Source organism: Myiozetetes cayanensis, unplaced genomic scaffold (genome assembly GCF_022539395.1).
Source record: "Myiozetetes cayanensis isolate MyiCay16 unplaced genomic scaffold, myiCay2020 scf10, whole genome shotgun sequence".
NCBI lineage: Eukaryota > Metazoa > Chordata > Aves > Passeriformes > Tyrannidae > Myiozetetes > Myiozetetes cayanensis.
Genome location: NW_026086605.1, coordinates 22,623,952 through 22,647,585, shown reverse-complemented (window position 1 = coordinate 22,647,585; position 23,634 = coordinate 22,623,952). Strand labels below are relative to the sequence as shown.

The following is a 23,634-nucleotide window of genomic DNA, read 5'->3' as shown; positions in this document are numbered from 1 at the left end:
AGAAGTTCCCTATATACGCAAACCAATACACTATCATTAGAACATATCAAAACAAACAAGTGAAATACCCACCCTGCATGCTTCCAAAATCCCAACATTATGGTAGGAGCAACAACGCAGGTTAGAACTGATGGCACAGAACAGAATCTACTCATCAGGAGGTCTCAAACTACTAAAGAAACACATAACAGAGCAAAGCAAATTCTGCAAGCTATTCAGAACTTAGACTGTTCTTAGTTTATGATTGAAATTTATATGTTGACTGCTTCTCAGACCTTACGTTTCATTTTTCAAACATGCAAGGAAAAGTAAAAACAACATAGGGCTCACATTAAATGGATTCTCCATTGAGAAAAACTTACCTCTGTGAAAGGAAGATAAATAGAGCTTATATGTAGGCTGGATGTAATGAACTTAGATAGGCCTTTTCTGTGACTTATGATCAATTATGAGTTTTAGGATTGCACTGGACAAGTTTTAATCAGAGTAGTACACATTGCTCCTTTTTGATGGTAACTTTGATAATAACATGAAGCTACTAGGTAGACAGATCCCTTGCAATTATTGGATGCCATCTGCATCCATGCTTGGCTTGGAGAATTTCTAAGGAATCACAGACAACTCCCACAACAAAACCAAAACAAAATCCCCATAAAATAAGCATCAGAGGAAATTACTTGTGAAACTTACCATCCAAGACACTTGTAGCAACTCTGAAAAGAAGAAATCATCAGTAAGAATGTACTCCTTATACATTTCACCAGAAGGCCTACATCCAACTTTACTAAAATTTAATCTTCAAGATTTTTTTCCTCTCCCAGAAGGCATGTTTCAAATATCCATTTTGAAATCTTCTCCTATTGTGCCTTGTATTTCAGAGATAAAATGCTCAGGTTTTTTTAATAATTATTTCAGTTTAAAATAACTTTGCGATTCTTAAGAATATGTCATCTAAAGGATGTCTGGAAGCATTAGGCAGGAAAAGAACCTGCTAACTACCATTGTGAGTACTTCTGAAAAATATACTCCCAGACATGACAAACCACAACAAAGCAAAATGAGTATAAGCATGCTAAGATCTTGCTTTAAAGGAGAAGGATATTTATATTTCCAAAATTCCCCAAGTTTGTCTATGTAACTATAAAGATGTGGACAATGAACTTACTTCAAGTAACCTACACATATTTAGAGACTATCTTGTTTCTTACATTAGTTGCATGCAGATGTGGATGTAACTTTAAAAGTTCATAATATTTTCACAAAAACAAGGAAACACAAACTAAAGACTGTGTTGATTAGTAATCTTGAGTGCTACCAAACAAATTACTTCAACGGCTGCTATTCCAGTAGTTAGAACACAAACTCAGAGTTGCAAACATCAGCATATAAATTTCATAAATATGTATGAGGATGATGGGTATGGAAAAAGTACAAGATTTCAAGACAGAAAATTACTTAGTAGCACTCCAATAAAGTATTCCAGTACTTCAAAAAAAAATTTTTAAAAATAATCCCCCTCAAAAATCCTAAAGTAAGAGCACATAAAATGTCTGCAAAATAAGCAAAGCAGAACACAGTAAATTTGGATTTAAACTTTAATCTCTTCTAACATAACACTAGAAATGGTGTATAATCACAGATTCCACCTGAAATCTCACCTGTCATTCTACAGAAAAATAGTGACTACAGGTAATTTACTATTAAAATAGTTTTAAGAGCACCCAAGTGACCAAGAAGCCTAAATACCTAAGAATTTTCAGTTAAAAAAATAAAGGCAAAAATAGGAATAAAACTTAAAATGCTGTTTACACACTGATTGTAAAGGGGGGAAAATGGTGAATTACGTATCTTAGAGCAGATTCATTAAACCAATTGTAGTCTCAGGCTACTTTCTTCTCCTCCGCTGAAATATTATCTGAAGAAGAAAAAGAAACGCAAACTAGCACAACTGAAGTTTTTATAGGTCACATGGGATGCCTGCTGTCATGCACCAGATGTGAGTAGGGAAAAGAAAGTGGTCAATGTATGATATTAAAAACCAGTGCAGTTTCAAATATTTTAAACATGATGTCAAGTGTATTCAACAGGTCTACAAATGCACTACATTAGCCTAAATTTAGTAGGTGATAATTGAAATCAGAGATCCAGTCGTTACCACTGACATGTTTCTAAATACTACCCAATAAATTTTTGTCTGTTCCACATTCTGTATGACAGCTGGCAGTTGGGAGGGGAATCACCAAGAGGGTATGTGCACACACACATACAATTCTCTGCAGTTAAATTCCAGTATCTCCCTTTTCTAGAGCTAATTTAACAGTGACAATACAGACACATATTCCTTTGGTGAATTCTACAAGTCAAATGTTTTCTCTAGTCTCTTCCTGGCATGGAACAGGATGGTAACTTAACCAGCTCCAACCGCATTTCCTGCATATGAACGTTCACAAAGAAATTATTTCAATTATTTTAGAGAGACCAGATCTGGTATTCATACTTATCCTTATTGATTATCTCTTGATTTTTAGTTATAAAATAAAGTCCAGCAACAACAGAAGATACAGTCTTAGTCTACTTTTTTTTGCTATTATCATTATTATTTTTATAATTATATATTGTTGAACAACAAGGGAACAATTATGAGAAAATCTCGATCTATCTGAAGGCAAAGAAATTTCTTCTGTGTCTATCATGTATCCTTTCTTTTTAGTCTCTGCTGTATCATCACCTTGCTGATACACCCGCTATCAGATAAAGTGCAGACAAAGTGTAGCCAAGTAGCACATGAGAATAAACTATCTCTAGGATCACTACGGATTTGGCAAGTATCGACCATGACTTCTCCAGACTTGCAGAAGTGGTTTATCCAAGTTGGTATGAAGAGCTAATAATTACATCTGGCCTGTATAGTTTATCAAAAAAGCCTCCTCACAGCTCAGTTTTGCCATCTGTAAAATAGAGGCAGTGTTGTCGTTCCACTTCTCAAAGGAGACTCAACTTCAGAGCACATGACGAAAAACTGCCTGAAAAGATGTAACACCACCAACAGCATGGTTTTTGACTGGAAATTTAAACAATCTACTTAAAACCAGTGAAGGCTGGGAATGGATGAACAAGATGGGAATGGAAGAACAAAGCTTTCACTAAAAACTTACAGTCATCCAAGGCTCACAAACCAAGCAGCAAATACCTCTTCATTTTCATGGATATAATTTTAAAATATTGCCTAGCAAAACGAATTTCAAAGAAATTTTAAAAGACTACTTTTTTTTCTTAAAAAAAAAAAAATAGGCCCTCAAGAGACAAACTTCCTTCTCTCTTAGTATATTTCTATCCAAATAGTTAAAATAAAAGGAAGCTGTATGTTACTCATTCTTAGCTTTTCAGAGTTTAAGACATAGAAGACCCATAGAAGCAACCACCTGTTAGAAGTATCCAATTCTGTTACTGGCATCAATAACTAAAATTAAATTAACAATCAACATTAACCATGGATTGAAGTAAAAGAGCCACAAGGTACCCTGGAGATAAACAGAGCTGTCAAAGACAGATAAAATTTGAGAACCCCACATTCAGTGGTGGAGAGGAGAGGGAGAACATTAGTTTGATATTTTCTCTGCTGCTCAAGTAGTCACTAAAAGTAAGTTTAAAAAAAATAAATAAAAGAAATAAAAAAAGAAGACCAATGACAATTCTACCTGTATTAAGTAGTATCATAACTGAGAATTTTTAAGATTTACTATACTGACAGCTCTATTTCAAATGCAAAAACCAAGTAATTTTAAAATTAACACTTTTAACAAATTGTTGTTCAGAAACATCTATCTTCCAACTCAGCTAGCCTCACTACAGATCACGAGTTAGTCCTTTACCAGATTTTGTCAATATAGTCCTCAAAACCCCTGGAGTTCAGACAAGGTCATTTAGAACCCAAGTGACCAGTCATTTTGGAAGGAAGGGGTTACACAGGGAGAGTCCTGTAGCACTTACAGCACAGGGTTGTAAGAACTGCTTAAGATGAATGTGCTGATCTATCTTTCTTACGATTTTTGATACAAAGTAAAAAGTAAAATGGCAGCCTTTTATGACATTTCAATTCTATTCCCCCTTTCCACCTCATCCATTAAAACATTTTCCTCCTATTTTTTTGCTATCTGATATTAAAAAGTCATTTATTGCAATAAAGGGGTTTAGTGATTTGGGAGTAACTCTTGTACACTGTGCACCCTCTAGACACCCTGGAACTATGTTAAAAATTTTCTTCCTATTAATTGTCTCATCAACTCACAGCTGGCTATGCTTTTTATTTCATTATGTTATTCATCAATCTAAAATAGAACTATAACAGAAAAAGAAATTGGAAAGGAGCAATTTCAATATTTCAAAACAGATGCAAATCAACGCCAGAGATGCTACACAGCATATTTTTATTGAGACAATTCTATACATGTTTGAAAAATGAACTTGTAATAAACTCATATCCTATGAAGGTATGTTTTTCCTTCCATCTTATGAGCTAATTATGCCAACACAACATAACGTTTTCCTAAATGCCTTATAAACTGACCCAGTTACTCAGAAAGTATTATTTTTAAATTGATGTGATAGATGCAAACTGGAACGTTCGGATTTCAATTCTGGCATCAATTCCCGGATCCCCTTCCCAAGTAATTTAAGGACTTCCTCCCGATAGTTTTTCATATTCTTTTAACTGACATTTTATCTTTATACAGTATCTCAGCAGAATGAACATGCACTAAAACAATGACAGCCCTTCTTTGGCTGTCATCTCTCATTCTGGCAAAGACAGATGTCTTACACTGGCTTATGCCAATAATAGAGCCAACAAAAAACAACAGAGACTACCTGCCTCTGATGTAAAGGCACCAATTCACATTTGTGACACTCATTTGTCAATTAACAGATTTCTTCCATTGTTGACACATGGGACTTAAAAGATGTGGGCTAGAATGTGATGAATTAAAAAAGACAGATGAGTAAGCTATGAGCTGCAAAGTAATACTATAATGTGCTTTAGATAGGAATATCAACTGACACCCCTGACAGGCCATACAAGGTTTTGTTTTATTTCATTTTGCTCTGTATCTAGGCTTCATACTTTGTCTTCTTTGTTCTCTTTTCATCAAGCTCCTAACATTTCATTCTGACAGCCAGAGACATTTAAGGCACTTTCGTTTCAAATGCAAGTTAGCATACTTGATTTGTCATTAAAATGCAAAACGATTGCCATTGCAGGTAAATGTAGGTATGCTTAAAAGGTTGTATCTGCAAAGTAAAAGCTGAAAATGGTTTCTGCCTGCTTTGCTTAACTCTTTCATCAGCTTCAGAGTTTTTCTAAGGCTAATGTTACCATGCTATAATAGAAGTGTAGCAGCATCTGCAGTTTGATACAGAGTACATTTTAGTATATTTAAATAACACGAAATCTTGACGTTAACACGTCAAGCATAGAGAGGTACAGTCAAGTCTACACATGGAACCTTAGTATGATTCACAGAAGAATTTGAAAAGCGTCTATCATGTAAAGCTTTCTGGAGTCAAAGCTCTGACCTACCTAGACACCAATGAGGAAAAAAAGGGGGAGGTTTGTTTGACTGTTTTTAATACACTAGTTGTGGTTCTGTTAGCCGGAATCACCAGAGGGAATTTCAACAGCAATTTACTTTCTCATTCAATGATCATTTAAAGAGACATCAAGGTCTTAAAATAAAAAAATAAAGTAAGTAAGTAAAGTAAGTAAGTAAGTAAATAAGTGGTCTGTAGCAAAAGGCAAGTATAGATTTAAAAATACTCTGGAAAAACAGACTTGCACAGAATGAGAATGAGTAACACTTAGCTTTCAACATACGTGCACAGATGTGAATGCACTGTATAATATGAATAAGATTATTTCTATTCAACTGAATAGATTCAAACATCAAGGATCTCAGTTGTGTTCAGCATAAAGAACTTAGTGAAAAGAAATACCTATTTTTTTCTGCAAGTGGTTTGAAAAGCAGTAGTATAATTTAAGTAAATTTTCTTGACTTAGAGGCAAGTTTATTTGATTTTAGGTACTTACAGATGAACTTTTATCGTAAGTTTGTACCTACATATCTTTTTTGTAGACTTTCTTGTGTTTTTTTACTACAGAAAAAAGGAGTAGTACTAGAGTGTAGAAGCCTTTTTCCCTTTTATTTTTCTGTATGAATGAGAGTTGTATGGAAATTTGCAGTCATGCAGTCATTCAGAAAATCTGATTTAGTTTGTGACCTCATAGTGCATTAACAAAAGGTAGAGAACCCGAAACATTTGATGCTTCTGTGTACAGAATGAAGCTTACTAACCAATTCTGACAAACTCTGCCTTAGTGCTAAGATGTCACCTGCTACAAAATATGAATGAATTTTTTATTCATTCCTGGTTATATGATAGTAAGAAGCTATTCTGTAAATACAAATACCAACTTCATAACTAAGAGCTATCTTGGCAGGTTTCTAGTGTTACTTTTCCCATTCATATTAGTCTTAATTGCATCCAGTGCATTTCTGTCCTCATACAGAAAGAAAATATTAAAAAAAAAAAAGTGCAAGACTACCTTAAAGCTGACTTCACCCCTTCATTTAGGTTTTAAAATACTAGGGCTACAGCAACCAAAATTTTCATATGCTATATTAAAATACACAAAGAACAGTTGCCCATTCACTTTTAGCTCAACACAGCCATTTGTCCTCTCTTCCTCCATTTACCAATTATAAGGAAGTGAGTCACAATCTACAGTAAGGCATTAGTGTCCTTAATTTTAGAAACTTCTTTTCTGTTGCTTGATCATTTAAATGCAGGTGAACCTCTTGTTTCAAACCACTTGTGGTTGCAATGACTAGAGCCTGTAATTCAGTGGCAAAGTAGTGGCCCACATTCAATGGGTTGAGATAGATTCTCATCAGAGGTATGTCCACATTTCAAGAGCCCTGTTATTAGTGGTAGTAACAGACCATTTGATATGGCTTATTTAAAAGAAGCCAAAGAATTCACAGTGAAAGACACTGAACTGCCCTCTGACATTCCCCACTTAGGCTGGAGACTAATTGTGCACCTGGTAGAACTAGAACCAATACTGTCCATGAATAGCTGAGCTTGCTAAATCTGGTGGCTATTACAAGCAGCGCAGTGAACAAAAGAGAGACCATTTGCAAGAAGGCAAGAACTTCATGTTGCACCTGCACCCAAATCTCTCAGCATCACCTTCAGCAGCTTTCTACCAATTTAAGGAGCTGGAGATAGTGGGGAGGAGAAGAAGGTACAGAGTAAGGGAAGAAAGTAAACTGGACACAGCCCCTCATTTAGTTCACTAGTTTCCATTTCTCAGGAAAAATAGTGCTTGACAATTTTTTCCCAAAGCCATTCCAACCTTCACACATGACTGTTTCTGAGCTATTCCAAAGTGACTCACTATCCAAGATAGAAAGTGCATTAAATGCAAGATAATAAGTAGAAATATAAAGTGTTCAAATCCTTGAGCAGCTGTGATTTTAACATTCACATACTGGACTGTCATATTATCTTAACATAACTGTGTTGGAAGCAAAGTTTTCTGAATATTCAATATACTGTTAATCCTTGGCAGGTCTAGAACATCTTTCCTTCAGCCTTTCAGGGCTTTAGAATAATCAGTACACTTTATCACTTACGTAATTAGGTCAAGTTTTCATCTTATCTCTCCAGCTAAAAGGTCTCAAAAGTCCTGGGAGTCTAATACACAGCATCCTCATCCAGTGTTTCTGTGGCCATGTGGCCTTTCAGAGTCAGGGCACTTCAGCAAGCCTTGGACCTTACGCATCTCAGATGGTTCAAGGACAATTCCTTGCACTTTAAGAGATTTTATGCTCAGGAGACAAAATAAGTTTTTAGCATTTGGTAAAAGAAATGAGACAAAAATGGATGTACAAAAACCTCAAATCCCTGTCACCAAAATAAAAACTTAACTAGCCATATCCTGGTCATAAAAGCTGTTTTCCTGCTCTAGGCAGGCAACTGGATGCTCGCAAATACCCAAAGACTTAAAATTAAAATATACTGGTCTTGAAATAATGAAAATAAAAGAAAATTTAAAAATTCATTATGAATAAATATCTAAACTAAAAGTAAATAAGCCACTTAAGTTGCCACAAGTACACACCTCTCTTACAAAGAATACGTATACTAAATTTGATCTTCAAACTAATGGTTGGAAATCATGATTTTAAAAGGTGACTAAATATTGGTAATAGGTATTGTTTCTGTTAAATTCATAAACTGAGTTCCCTATCAGCAGGTCTGATCACAGACTAATATTTCAAGGAAAAGGTATCTCACTTTTCTGAATGTAAAAACATTGAGCACTGTGATATCTTTCTACTGGGCATATTCACAAGGAAAAAGCAGCAGCAGTCAACCCATCTACCAAATGGGAAACACAAAGTTGACTCATAAAATAGGAGCCATATTTTCAATATCATTAACTATATTTTAACATTATATATGTCCATATATTTTAACATTCAGAAAAGTAAGCATTGAAAAATGGTGTTTTATGCAAATTCAAAAATAAAGGACTGAGCAATTGCACTCAAAGTTGTTGCATCAGTGCATCCCCCACAACTTTTTAAACTCTCCTGTTAGTTTTACAAAAATAAAATAAAAAATTGAGTTTGGAGTTGACAAGTAATAAGGAAAAAAAACACTTTCCCTTTAGTCTTCAGTGTGACAATATCAACTATCTACCAATACAGCTCCTATACCAACTGCACAGGAAAAACAGCAGAGACTTAAACACCTGAAATAAAGCTATTGGCCCAATTTGCAAGAGCCTATCAACTTCCCTGAGTTTTGGACAGATTACAAACTATCCCCTAACATTAGATATTTTGCCCCTCTTATTCATGTTCTTTTAAAAGTAATTTTCAACGTCTCTCACCATAGAAAGGCTTCCTACAAATATGAGCAATGAGGATGGATGTCTTTTACAAAACACATTCATTGCTACCACTCATGGACTCAGCAGGTAAATTCAGATAAAATTGGAAAATAAATTATTAAGAAAGGAAATGATCTTCCAGCTCTACCAGTGAGCAACTCACTCAGTCAAGCATGGTCAAAAATAAAGACCAGGAGAAACACAATAAAAATATAAATAAAAATCATGAAACTTCACATGATTGCTAGCATTAGTTCATGGGTAAAGCCTGCAACTAAGCTGTAACACTGCATTAACCATGACCTTAAAGACAGTATAATTATTGTATAGCATGTCTGGTTTGACATGTTGGCTCCTGAGCTTGAGAAAAATACAGGGCCCTTTTGCACTTCTGTGCTACTCATTCTTTACGCTTGTACGAACTAAGGGTTTGGGGACTGTCTTTTTCAGCTGAAAAATCATCTCTGAGATAATTTATGTAAAGATGATTTATGTAAAATGTAAGATCTCAAAAATGGCACAAACCACACACAACCACATAAAACAAACAAGTGATGCATAAACAGAAGCTTCATAAGGATTTTCCTGTCAAATGCCAAGCAGTCATTTGTACCATGATCACTCAGCAGGCTTCTTCAACACAGAAGGACAGAGACCCTTCTTAGTGATTGGAATCAGTAAAATTAGTTACGTAGATGCTGAGAATCTTTTATATTGTATTAAGGAGAGAAGATACCTTTCAACAAAACAGAGAGGAAAAGACAGACAATAACTCCAGGTTTAATGCAGGTTCTTCCCTTCAGTCAAGCTCCTTATCCTCAGACAATAGTTATTTCTGCAGTCCTTCGCTCTTGTCTCACAACAGCAGTGATGAGGAAATACTGTTTTGGAGTGAAAGAGATTAAGGAAGTCAGAAAGTAAGCACGGTCCACCTGATTATTGTATTTAACACATGCTCTTTATTGTGCCCTTTTCTTTAATCCCCAATGCTCTTAAAAAAAAATACTTCTCAGATAACCACAGACTATGCAGGAGCAGTCACCAAGATATTATTTGCAATCTACTGACATTATTTCAAAGCTGAAACAAGCATATTAAACTATTTCTCTTCCAAATGTCAATACTTTCCATAGATTGTGATAGTCTTCCATTTAATAGCTAACTGATTTTCTTTCTATCTTACAACAATTCCTGTTATTCAGTAAAGAATTCAACACAAAAAACAATTTTTGTTTAAGACTGATTAGAATTTTCACAAGAGGAGTTGGTTTCACTGTGCCAGTGAATTAAGCCCTCTGGGTACCCAAAGAATAAGTGCAGATTGTGTGGATTTAGCCTTCAACATCACTCCAAAATCCAACTTCCATCTCATATAGGAAATCACGTCAAGAAAAAGCAGTTCACCCCCTGCACATTAAAACACAAAGAAAATTATCTGATGCAAACACCAGTTCACTGGGAAATGCTCTGCCTCAGTCAAAAGCCTTGAGTCAATGGATGCTTAATAAGAAATTTGATCTCTGTCCAAGTTTGTCACTCACCTTTGTTTAGAAGTACAGATTTCACCTTTACTCATAACTGCACCAGACCCTTAAAGATGGATATCACCAAAAAAACAACTTTGATCATCCATCACAGCAATATTCACCAGCTATATTCAAGGATGCAACAATTCAAGCTCACAACTTTATTTTACTTCCTGTCAAATTGTGCAGTTTGTTTAACATTTTTACCAGACTTCAAGCTCTAGAAATCCTCACAAAAATTCTCCACTACACAATGTGAACACACACTGACCCCTCGGCCAAAGGTTCAGGTGACAATCTTCTGCCCAATTCTACCACATGATACTCTATCAAGACAACTCCTTCCACAATGTTAAGCCTTCTTGAGAAAAGTAGAACAGAAAACAATCTTAGGTTCTGATCTGTCAGATACAGTAAATCAATGGATAATGGCCAGCATGGGGGTCAGTGGTATATATACCACAGTGTTTTCACAGTCTGTTAGTGACTATGTGGCCATAAAAAGTCAAGCAAGGATCAATGGAAAAAAGGAGAGGCTGCTGGGACTAAAGAAGACAACAGCCATCCGTTGTAGACTGAAATATGACAACTTAAAATATAAGTTCACCCTGACATATTACTGAATTTGGAAAAATAACTTTTTCATCAGAAAAGCAGCTTCCATCCTTGGCACAGTATGCCTAAATTGGTGAGATATTTAGATATATACCATAACCCATTAATTTGATAATTTTAATATCAGTCATTGACTGGTCCCCTTCACATCAACAATATACCAATGACTGCAAATAAGACGCACCAGGAAAATACACGTCACAAAATTACACACAGATAACACTTCATAATGGTAAATATTCTATAGTCACATTTAAAGCTGACACAATAACAGAACACAGGCATGGCTATTATATGCGAGACGAGGTATATCTTAGTAGTGTTTTTTAATATTTTCAATGTTATAAGGTGTGAAAAAGTTTTCCTTATACATTACCCAGATCACATCTGGTTCCTGTTGAAATGCCACTTTTAAAATGGGACAGGCATGGTAGGAGGAAAACGGAGGGGAAGAAGAGAAGAAGGAGCAGATTTAGTTTTGTCTATAAACTATCAAAAGTAGAGATAATATTTGAAGTTTATAATTCTTTTTGCTACTGGTAATAGTCCCCTATTTTTCCAACAGATAAACACCTATAAAACTTTACCTTATACAACTTTCTAGGTATTACCCATGTGGAAAGAGAACCCATTATCACACTTGTCTTCAGTCCATCTAGCAGGTTATTTCACATTTGTTTTAATAGAAAGGTAATTATGCATCAGGTAGTCCACAGTGACTAATAAACATGTAAGACTTCAACTAAAAGACTATTATAATCCGTAAATTTTAAATAATTTCAATGAGTCCTTGTGTATAAATATTTCACTTAGAAAAATGATTCTAGGAACTGAATTGCTTCTAAAGAATGACCACCCTTAGCAGTGTTAGTGTACATGCATTTTGAGACATTCATAGTATTTCAACATTATTTAAAAAACTGCATCTTGTGCTTAATGTAGGACACCTCTTTAAGGGAAAACTTAAAGTACCCACCTCAAAATGCAACCCTACTCATTTGAACTTGATACATTTCTGCAATAATAGAAGAAAGATTATTGATAATTTATACATTTCAGATAGATAGCTTAGCTATGGAAAACATTTCTTTGTTGAAGTCTCTATACACAATTCCGTTTTCCTTTAAACAGTGAACTACTTCAAGCATAAAATTTACAAGCATTTGTAAACCACTGTTTTCTTAGAGTGAGAAAGAAATTTCAGCTACTACTAAACATCTTTTTTTAAAAAGGCAATACAAAATCTTCAATACTTAAACAAATTCATTCTCTTTTCACGTAGAAAACTGTGGTCATGCCTGATAGAAAATAAAAAAACAAGGAAAGTGAAACACATTAACAGCATAGCTCCAATACACTTATTTCAGACAAGATACCATAAATCATCTTGAAACAAAACAGGCAATTATAATGTGCACAAATGTTATGATATTATGCATCTCTACTGGTCCAATAGTTTAAATTATTGAAACTGATGGTTGAGCAAGGGCATATTGTTTCAACACACTTGGGTTGCTCAAACAATTCAAATTCTCCCTTTAGGTCTCCAGTGCTTTGCTCTCTAATGTCAATAAACGGGTAGATCGATGTTTCTTAGATAATTCAGGTCACATTTAAGGGGATTAAAATAGATGAACAAAATTTCTCTATCAATGTCTTTTGTAAAGAATCATGTGGTTTTCTTCCCTTCAATACTGTAAGAAGCATCTGAAATTAAAGCAATACATACATCTCCCTTCAAAGCATTCAGTGAGAACAGAGCAGCTCCTTTCTCCTTCTAACCACTATCCCATATTTCAATCCTCCTCACCTCAGCATAAAGGAAACAGGAGTGAGAGCCATAAGACAGAATCATTTCAAAACACAATCAGCTATTTGTAAACACTTTTTCCTGCAGAAAATCTGCAACTGTTAGTTGCAAGAAAAACCAGCACGTAAGGTAAATCAATTAGCTTGCTAATTTCTTGCCCTCATTCATTTAGCTCTGCACTGTATTTGTCGTAATTGACTATAATTATGTTAATTACCAACTCCAGCATAATTACTATATTTATTGTCATTGAGCACACTACATACCCAAAGCAAAGCTGGCATTTGTCGGGCATCAAATAAATAAATAAATAAATAAACCCACACAACTGTCGGGAGGGGTTTCTCTGAAAACTGGATGATATACCTTCAGCAAATGAAAGGGCAAAAGAGATTTCATGCAATGCTAGTTTGAAAGCATCGGTTCATTAAGGATATTAATTTTCTGATAACTACACATTTAAGCATGACACACTGGAGCAGTATCTACAGGATTTAGCAATTATTAATGCGTGACAGTTTCAAATGCTAAGTGAATCAATTAAACAGCAGCATTCACAATTTGAGAAGAGATAACTGCTTCATAACTGCCTAAGACTACAATTTTCACATGACAAAAAAAGGCCATTCAGGCTCCTTCAAAACCTGACAGGTCAAGAAAGAAGTTTGAAACAAAAGCACCTTATAACCATCATCTCTCCTCTTTACTTGTCAGATCAACTTTGCTAGTGTCTCCGCTGAAATGGCATCACCATGCCAGCTGCCACAAGGTGATTTTTCATGTCTTGTCAAAGAAATCTTTTATTCTATTTGCTCTGCATTAACATGTTACATTTATTGATCAAGCCCTTTCTGCAGCCACAGCAGGGCACTGTGCTCTTATGCCTAAGGGGCCTTTGATGTCCTGGTGACATTCTAGACCAAATAATGCACATACTAAATGGATTTAATGCAGAAATGTGTTTGTGCATGACAGCTACATTAATAACAGCCCCTCATACTGATAAATATGCAATTGCTACGATTAAGAGTTACCCAATTATGGTGAAAATATTTTTCTACCTTATAAATAAAACCATCAGAAAGTTTTAACAATAGTGCATTTTCTTCAACATTTTAAAATGCTATAAAGATGAGTTTAAAGGCTTTAAAAATATGTCATGCTTTGTTTTGAATTTTGGCTTTTATTTCCCTCTCTCTTTTGTTTTTCATCTTTCTGTTCTGCGTATCTTATTGCTGCACAGACTGGGAAGGTGGCAAGAAAAAAAAGCCTCTCTTTCACATACTCAACTCACAAAGAGGAACGTGTCCTGTAAAAACTGAAGCCCATTTTCAGGTTGCCACTTGCATATTCCCCCAGGCAAGAAAACAGTAGGCAGAAGAGAGAAACAACAATCTCAAGTCCACAGAGAGAATATTACAAAGGCTCAGCCTCACGAAAGTCACGGAGGAACATTCCAGACTAGGATTATAGTTCAAGGGGATGTTTCCATATATACACCTTCTTCATCGGAGAGTGGAAATTATGCACAAGCACATACTGTGCAAATTATTCATGCTCCTAGTAGAAATAATCTGCACCCTAGAGAGAGGGAAGAGATACTTGTATCTCTATGAGCACAATTATTGGATTAATCCTTCCTCATTGGCCAAGATTAAAGATTCACTCTCCCTTTCACCTCGTAGCTTAGACCCAGAAGAAATCTCTGTAAAAAAAGGAAAACAACTCACATGTTTAAAACTACTGAGGATAAAATTACAAGGTGGACTTCTCTGTGAATTGAATTGTAGATGTTATTTATAAAAGCATGGCACCTATTCGTACAAAACCACTGATATCAAGTTATTCAAGTACTGGAGTGCATTTAACCTTTTATGTGAAAGGAAAAATTTGGTACAAATAAAGTTATCTAGCACAAATAAAAAAAGTTTTGAATAGATTGTGGGTTGTTTGGGTTTTTTTCCCCCACAAGACAGCATGATGCATCCAAAAAATTTCTTTATATTTCATCAAAATCTCTACTGTCTACTTACATTACCTCCTTCCTGATTACTTATTGCTCTCTTTCCTTCACCAGTGACTACTACTTACCTTCTTTTTTAATGAAATCTTTAATTTTCTATGATCAATGAACAATAGTTTTTTATTCTCTCTTAAAATCCTTTACAGCAAAGTCTCTCAGTAACACCAACACATCAGTGACTCTTCTTCCTATAGTCTATGCCTTCATTAAATGGGACTTGGGGAATGTTTTCAACGTATTATGAAAGGCCTCTGTTATCAGGGAAAGCTATCGAATACAGTTGCCATGAGAGACTCAGGAGCAAATTCTCAAAGTAAAACACCTCTACTCCTGAAACATGCCTTATGGAAAATACACAGTGTAAATTGTTCATTTCTAAAATAGCTGAAAATCGCTACCAACATTAAATCAAAAGAGTTGCTACAACTCAGGCCATTACAACCACACCAATAAAGCTGCAGAATAATAGTATTTTAGTTGGAAGGGGCATCTAGAGGTCTTCTAGTCCAATTCCCTGTACAGAGCAGGGGGACTTCAAAGTTAGATCAGGCTGCTTGGGGCTTTGTCCAGTTGCAATCTGAATAGCACCCAGGATGGAGATTCCACAGCCTCTCTGGGCACCTCTTCCACTCAACCTTCCCTGTTGTGGTTGGAAATTCCCTTGCTGCAGCCAGTGACAACTGCCTCTTGTTCTTTTGCTGTACATCTGACAAGAGTGTGGTTCCATCTTCTTCACAACCCCCCGTTAGTCCCAAAAGGAAACAAAAGACATAAGAAAGCATTTAAACAACATCTATAAGGAAAACAGCATGAGAAGAAAAAATTTAGAAGTGGACTATAGTTGTCTGGGATTGAAGGGTTTCTGTCTCTCAGGGATGCAAATCGGATGCAATCCAGTGGCACCACATCTTCCTGATTACAGCCAGCATCTTTTAAGTAAACACTAGTTTTTTCCACTGCCTCATACACAACAAACTGTTGTTACTCCTCCTTTTTCCCAACATCCCCAGAAGTTCCCTTTTACCATTCACCTCTGTCTTTCCTTTCCCTCAGGGAAAAGGGGAGACACACAGCTATTGCAACTTTGGCTGCCAGAAGAAAGAGCTGGATCCATGTACTGCTCAGGGTAATCAAGAAGAGACACTAGTTCTTGGAAAAAGGCAAACAAGAAAGAAAATTATTTTTAAAAGCAATTTTTTGTGATTATATGTATCAACTGTTGTTATTAGATTTACCACATCTGATGCAAAGAGAATAAGGCATCTACACAAAGCCTAAGGTTTTTTATAAAGAAGAAGGGGCTCTAGCCTGGAAAGAACTCTGAAGACAGAAAAAAAAATGGTGAAAAATATACGTTTTCCTCTGCATTAAACTGCAAGCTCAAAAGAACTAATTACAACCCTTCCCTCCTTTATTTTAATGTGTATATCTTACAGCCAGAAAGAAAATAATCAGAAAAATCTGAATAACAAAAACACCATATTAAAAACATTTGGTCTTCCTTTTTCCTTTGAATGAACACACACACTCTCATCTAATAATACATCATATTATAATGAAAACTAACATATTTACTGCAAATATTATTGTGCCAGCAAAGCCTATTATTCTCTTCATATTTTCCTATATTTTGATCACCCTTGGTCTTCTTCATTCAACTTTTGCTTTTACCAACATACAACAAGTTGCAGTAGAAAATCAAACTCGTTTTTAAAGCAACATTAGGTGCAGACATTAAAATCCTCAGCATACTAAACTTTCCAAATTAGGCATTCACCGCTAAAAATCATAAAACTCATTGCTATACTACAGCATTGTCAGATTTTTCAAGTAATAATACTTGTTTAAAGAAGATGAAACTGCTTACACTTGCTTTAACAGCTGCCCAAGGCATTCTATACTGACGTTCATTTAAGATTATAACACTTATTCTATATTTTATCTGACTTTCTCTATAATATGTAGGTACAGGGTTTATATATGAGTGCAGACCAGTCTGAACAGCTACTATACCATAAATACTTCATTCATAGTTTTTATATGCTTAGTATATCTATCACTGCTTAAATAAAAAACATTACACAGCTAGCTCTCATCAAACTCAATATTAGGTTCCCAAAGCTAAAAAAAAAAAAAAAAAAAAAAAAGGTGGGAAAAAATAATAATCCCTCTTTCCCCAAATCTGATTTCTGGTCTTAAAATACTTTCACAGATTTACAACCGTAAGCTATCCTACATCACCACAAGCTGATTGTTCTCCCCCAAACCTCAATAAAACCAAATCATATCCCTTCTGAAAAACTGGCTAAGTGATAGTGTTTTAGGCAGAGAAGGAAAGAAGGGATGAAAACACAGATTTCAGAAATATAGCACCAATTGAGCCCTCCATGAAAACAGGATCAGAGTTTTACAGTGGTATTTTACATCCAAATTTAATGTTATTATTTTACTCTGTGAAATAAACTCAGAGGAACTGTTCTTCAAAACATGCATTAAATGAAAGAAACATTTTTTTTCTCCAGAAATGTAAAGAAGGAGCAGTCTTGTTGATGACATGCTAAATCCAAATACACATACAGATCTTGAATTATCCTCATGACAAAATGAAAAAAAAGCCCATTCAATCCCCTCTCCCAGAAAAATTTTCTCTTCTGATAACAGTTTCCACAGGTTCAGAGTCATCATCCAGAAGTATAAAACAATAATACACAGATTTAGTGCCTCCTTTGCTCTGCCACATCTTACATGTAGGAATCTGTCCTTCAGAGTTGACAGTGAAGTTAAGTAAGTTTAAGTTAAAACCAATGTTTATTCCTTCTAGGAAAACCAGGCATCAGCACACTACTTGTCTTACCCCTCACAAGCGGATTCTAAGCTTACCCTCAATAAAATAAAAGCAAAACTCAAATAAGTCAAACCCTATCACTGAAAAACTACGTTTTTTTCTTAAACAGAAGATTACACTCCAATCCTTTCTTCCTACTTACCTGCAGATTTGCCAACCTGAAAAATACACTGTGAATCACAACCAACTCTCTTACATGGATTAAATGAAAAATGATTCTGTAAAAACTAATAGGAATACTACAGAATTATAAATCAATCCATATATTTAAATAATTAGAAAGAATTACAAATTCTAACTGCACTTAGCTTTAGCATTTTACTACATAGCTGCCCAGGAATAAAATCACAGAATAAAATACACCATCTAGGAAAAGAGCATTATAAACCACTTATGATAAAAACCTGAGATCTATAAATTAAAAACAGAGAGAGAGAAGCACACACTTACTTGTAGTTTGGTTAAAAAAATGAACTTTTGTTCCCATTCTTCACTTCATCAGGTAACAATGCTTATTTTCCATTTTGAGCAGAAAACAAACCATAAGCTCCTCACTGAGCATCACTTACGTTAACACAATAAATTTCAACACTCACCTGGTTATTTGTGTTCCAAGTGTGCAAGAAAAGGAGACAAACATTACCCATAAAACAGTGTTTTCCACTTGATAACAACTAAATATACCTGACATATATATATGTTTCTACTTTGGAAAAAAAAGTATTTTATTTTAGGAGTTGGCATCCCATATTGCACTTTAAAATCTACATATTGCCACATACCTTAACAAGTTGAAGCTAAGATCTAGCCTTTTTGCCATATGTCCATATTTTTGTCCTAGGAATTCTGGAATTTCTTCACAGTCTTGACTAATGTAGGACACCTGAGAATTGGAAGCAGAAAGGAAACATTTTGTAAGTGGATTTAGTTTCCTGTCCAAATTCTATCTCATTGATACAATGACAACATGCAATACCACGAATATTCACTACAGCTTTAAGCTATCTAAGTTATACTGCTATAAAATCTATCACAATCTCATTTTCCCATTGATACCATTAACTTAATATTTATTACATCTACAGTCTTACATACAATGCTTTGCCTCCTTTCAGGTAAAAACAATTTGTTTATAAAAATCACCCTTCTTCAATTTCACTGTTAGTACTTTGATCTAACATTCCTTTCTATTACCATTCTGATACACTCCAGAAGAAATTTGTTTGAAGGATCAGAAGCTATCCAAAGGACGTTCCAGTTTGGCCCTCCATATACAACATACTAAAAGGCTGTTTTGTAAAGTTTGGTGCAGAAATACCTAAGCAGTGTACTGTCAATCCACTCTCATAACCATTCACTGAGAAGATTATTATTCCCAGTAACATACCAGGGACAGAGCAAAAGAGCTGCCCATGATCTGAAAAACAAAGCATGCAGCTTTTTTTCAGAGTCATGTAAGTCTCAAAGATTTCTGGCTTCAACACCTATGGTTCAGATCACACTTCTCATTACACCCAAAATGCTCCTAAATGTCTTTTTTTCCTATCAGCCCATCTAACTAATCTTTAGCAAACATAGGAAGAACTAGTGGTAACAAAAAAAAAATCTACTCAGATTTGTTTGTTTGGTCTGGGTTTATTTATTTTTTTTAGCCAGGATTAAGTAAGTGATATTATTTCCAGAAAAAAATATAAACAACAAAACACCCAAACTTTTTCTATTCTTTCTGCTATACTATTTTAGAAGTCATTGATTTGATCTCTTCAAAGAAACCTCACAAAGCCTGCCAAACCTATTGTCAAGAACTCTATACATCTATATTGGCTCATCATCTCAGTGTTCAGAGATTGTGAACTTGTAACTCAGTTAAGTGAACTTCATCACTGTATTAGACCACTAACTATATGATATTGTTATTATCTCCATGGTTCATAGAAAGTCAATTTAAACACCATATTCCACTGGTCTAAACTATGCTAGATGAAATGTACACAAAAACAAGTCCATCAAATTTTGTTTTCATAGTATTTCACCTTCTCTTAAAATAGAGACTCCTCTGCAGAACAGACTGACTGTATGCACTTTTGCAAGTCATCCTGGTCTCTTATACTCTAAAAGTTATTGCAATCTGATAATACTGTATGGCATTCCATTTAATTAATTTTGTTCAATAACTTCAACAGATAAAGCTGACAAAGGTGAAATAATTTTTACAAGCAGAAAACAGGTAGCTTGAAGCTTAGTTTAACAACTTCTTCCCCTTGTTAAATTATACCTTGTCTTGCAATACATTCTCCTACCAGACATACACATGGTTTTAGCAAATATAAGGACAAAAGGGAAAGGAACTGTTTGGGGTAATTGGCATCCTATCGTTTTGGATGTAACAAAATGTTTTGCAGAATTTGTTGAATTAAATATGTGGGGGTTTTCCTCCAGTTTACATCCAAGTTAAATTTCAATGCATTTTACAGCATACACAAAGGTATGCATAAAAGAATTGCTTCACTGCTCACTCAGTGGTAGATTTCTTTAACTTAATGCTTGCGAACACTTCAAAAGTCATCACGTTAACAACAGAATAATACTTTGGGTTAAGCATTTGGTTCAAGGTTAATTGTTGAAACAGAAATGACTAAAATATGATGCCTACTAACACTAGGAGTGCAAGACCACCTTGAGCAACTACAAACACAGCAGGAACACAGACAACTTTGCTTTTGACCCAGGGAGGAGTGCTGGAGAAGAAGCCAGGGACTCTGGCCTGCATAACCACTGCTTCAGAAACTTACCCAGCCATAAATGCTCTACCTCCACAAGAACCGAAGCTGAAGAAAAAGATTCAAACAAATGTGTTTTGGAGCACAGAAGAGGTAAAATACATAAAATGCTGCAAAGCTTCAGCCTTGGAACTGTTATAATATGCATATATGTATAAACATTATTCACAGGCATATCTGCAGATGACATATGGTTATCCTGACCTTTTAACACTCAGGCCTTTTGAAAGGGATTTTACTTCCACACAGTTCACTTCAGCACATTCACAGTACAAACACGTTTTTCAATTAAAAACAATTATATTTATTTTTCCAGAAAATACATAACAGACATTTTACTTCATATTTCTACACCCCACATACATGAATTTGCTTCAAATACCCAACAGCCCTCTTCATGGTAAGAACAGCAGCAACTGCCAGCAATGAAATACATGATAAACCTTTTTGAACAAGTTTTCCCCACTCTTTAGTATTTGAACAGTGTTGATATAAAACAAGACTTTAGTAGTCTGGACAAGAAAAGAAGAACATTTCTTCATTTTTGTTCTTGCAGTTCAAAATCATTTACTCAGGAAACAATAAAACGTACTTTTGCATCCATCTCAAATACTCTCAAAATGAGGATGGGCTTTCAAGTACATATCCAGATATGTCATCACAGAGATAAGAGTGAGCATACTTTTCCCAAGACTCCAGCTCTGGCTGCGCATCACATCAGTAACAGTAGATTTCTTAGATTTTTCTATACCAGTCACAGAACATCACATAGGATTAAAAACTGGATGTAGAGGTCTCCATTGCCTAATTCTCCAATTCAAATATAGTACAGGTTGGTCACAGTCAATCATTCTTATTACTGGTGCCCTGTTCAATATCCCACTGAAATGTTCAGAAAGTTTCCCACAAAGCCCAGCATCAGATAGGCTGTGGAGGTCTCAGATATTCTTGCAGGTTCTTCAACACACTGTATGTAATTTGGGAAAAAAATATGTTTTTACAAAATATTTAGAACGTAAGTTAACCAGTCAATAGCAGTTGCACCTCTCTTCTGCTTTAGTTTCAGAGGATATTACCATTTAATCTCCAAGATCATTTTACAATGACACTCACTGAGTAACCTCTTTAAGGAATGTCAGCAAAAAGTCATGTATGAACTCTCAATACTGCCTATTCTCTTCCACTGAAGGGAATTACATGTGGAGAATATTTCCAGTCAGCTGAGCATTTCATTTTACTCTATGCTGCTAGAAGATTGTATGGTAGGCACATAGCCAAATTAAGAGGCTAAACGCATGCTCAAGGGAAGAAGGCAGCATGTTACTCAGTGCCACAGTGCACCACAGAGACCACAGTAACCGTTTCCTGCAGCATCTGCAAAATTAGTCAATTGCCTTCATATCACACACATATTTACATGAATTCCATACAGAATAGTGACCAGATTAAAGAAGCAATTAAATAGGCTGCGCCCTGGCTTAATGGCAAGTCATTTTCAAAAAGACAAGCTTCATTCATTCTTTGGTGGGGACGGGGGGAAGAATAAACAATCTGCTAATTTTAACCACAGGTTCAGCAGGAATGTTCCCAATTTTTAACCAGAAAATTTTTCAGTAGCCATATAAACCACTGAGTAAAGGTCAGCAGGATGTGTTTATTTTCCAACTTCTCTCTAACCGAAACGAAACACAGTGCTTACTTTCAGGAGGAACAACACTTAGCAGATCTCAGTCCTTCCCCTTCAGTTTTTTCCCGCAGCCCACTCAAGGCCCAAGAGAGCACGCGGGGCTCAGCCCGGAGCACGACGCGCTCCGGGCCCGCCGGGCCCCGCTCAGGCTGCAGCGCACATCTCGCAGGGGAGCGAACAGAGCGCTCGGAGCCGCGCTGCTGCTCAGCACAGCCCAGGAATGCGCCTGTTGCACGGCAGCAGCCAAACTGGCAGAGCAGCACTGCCCCGTCACCCGCACCCCGGTGCTTCTCTATCTCCCAGCTCTGATAAAGCACCGCCGGGACACATCCCCCTCCCAGCCCGTGGGGCTCTGAGCACAACCCCGGGGCCACCCGGCGCTGGCGGGGGCGGCTCCTCGGCCCCTTCCCTTCGGCGGCTTTGGGCCAGCACGGCTGCGAAGGGGCGATACCTGCGGGAGTCCCTCGCGCGGTGCTACGAGAAGCTCAAAACCAACCCGCCTTGGCCCCTTGCGAGACCGCCCCCCCTCCTCTGCGCGGGACCTTCCCCGGCCGCGGCCGGGGCCGTAGAGCGGCGGGAGCCGGCGCGGAGTTGGAGCAGCCGCCCCCCGTGCCGGGGGCGGAGACGCGCCGGCCGGGGCGGGCTGCCCCCGGCAGGTGGGGCCGCCGCCGCACAGGCTGCGGATACTTACTTGGGCTCCACTCACCACGACTCCTGCCATGGCTGCGGCGTGGCCGGGGCTCGGCGGGCTCGGGCCGGAGCGGGCGCGCCGCTCCTCGCAGCAGTCAGCTGACGCGGGCGGAAGCGCGGCCGGGCCGGGGGCGGCGGCACCGCCAGCGCCGGGCTCCGGCTGCCTCTGCGGCCGCGCGGGGGGCGCAGCGCCGGCCCCGGGCAGGACCGGGGCTTCCAACGCGGGGCCGACAGGCGAGAGCCTGGGGCGTGTGTGTCCAGGCCCCGGGCGTCCCTGTCCGGCAGCCGCTCCCGGTCCCGCTGCGACATCCAGCCTGGAACGCCAGTCCAAAGCGGCACACAACCGACCGCCGTGCCTCACAGCATCATAGGATCAGTTAGGCTGGAAAAGACCTCTGAGACCATCCAATCCAGACTGTGACCAAACACCACCATGTCAATTAGACCATGGTACTGAGTGACACGTCCATTCTTTCCTTAAACGCCTCCAGGGACAGTGACTCCACCACCTCCCTGGGCAGCCCATTCCAATGCCCAATCACCCTTTATGTGAAGAAATTCCTCCTAATGTCCAACGTAAACCTAACCCAACTTGAGGCCATGTCCTCTTGTCACGTCGGTGGTTGCCTGGGAGAAGAGGCCAACCCCCACCTGGACACAGCCTCTTTCCGGGGAGTTGTAGAGAATGATAAGAGACCCCCG

At 37.2% G+C, this 23,634-nt stretch overlaps 1 protein-coding gene across 3 annotated transcripts in view; it reads right to left on the bottom strand.

The window, feature by feature from the left end:
• The window catches only part of LRMDA (leucine rich melanocyte differentiation associated), a 648,386-nt gene extending 625,372 nt beyond the window's left edge, over positions 1-23,014 (bottom strand). The window contains exons 1-2 of one of the 3 annotated variants that reach the window (XM_050337663.1): positions 22,949-23,014; positions 18,558-18,658 (exon numbers count right to left, since the gene is read on the bottom strand). In XM_050337663.1, coding sequence (XP_050193620.1) covers positions 18,558-18,658; positions 22,949-22,963 — 116 coding nt within the window. In that variant the 5' untranslated portion in view covers positions 22,964-23,014. Of the gene's footprint in view, positions 1-18,557; positions 18,659-22,254; positions 22,563-22,933 lie in introns of those variants that run through there. The other 2 variants (XM_050337652.1, XM_050337673.1) reach the window with 2 other exon arrangements.
• Positions 23,015-23,634: the final 620 nt, after the last annotated feature.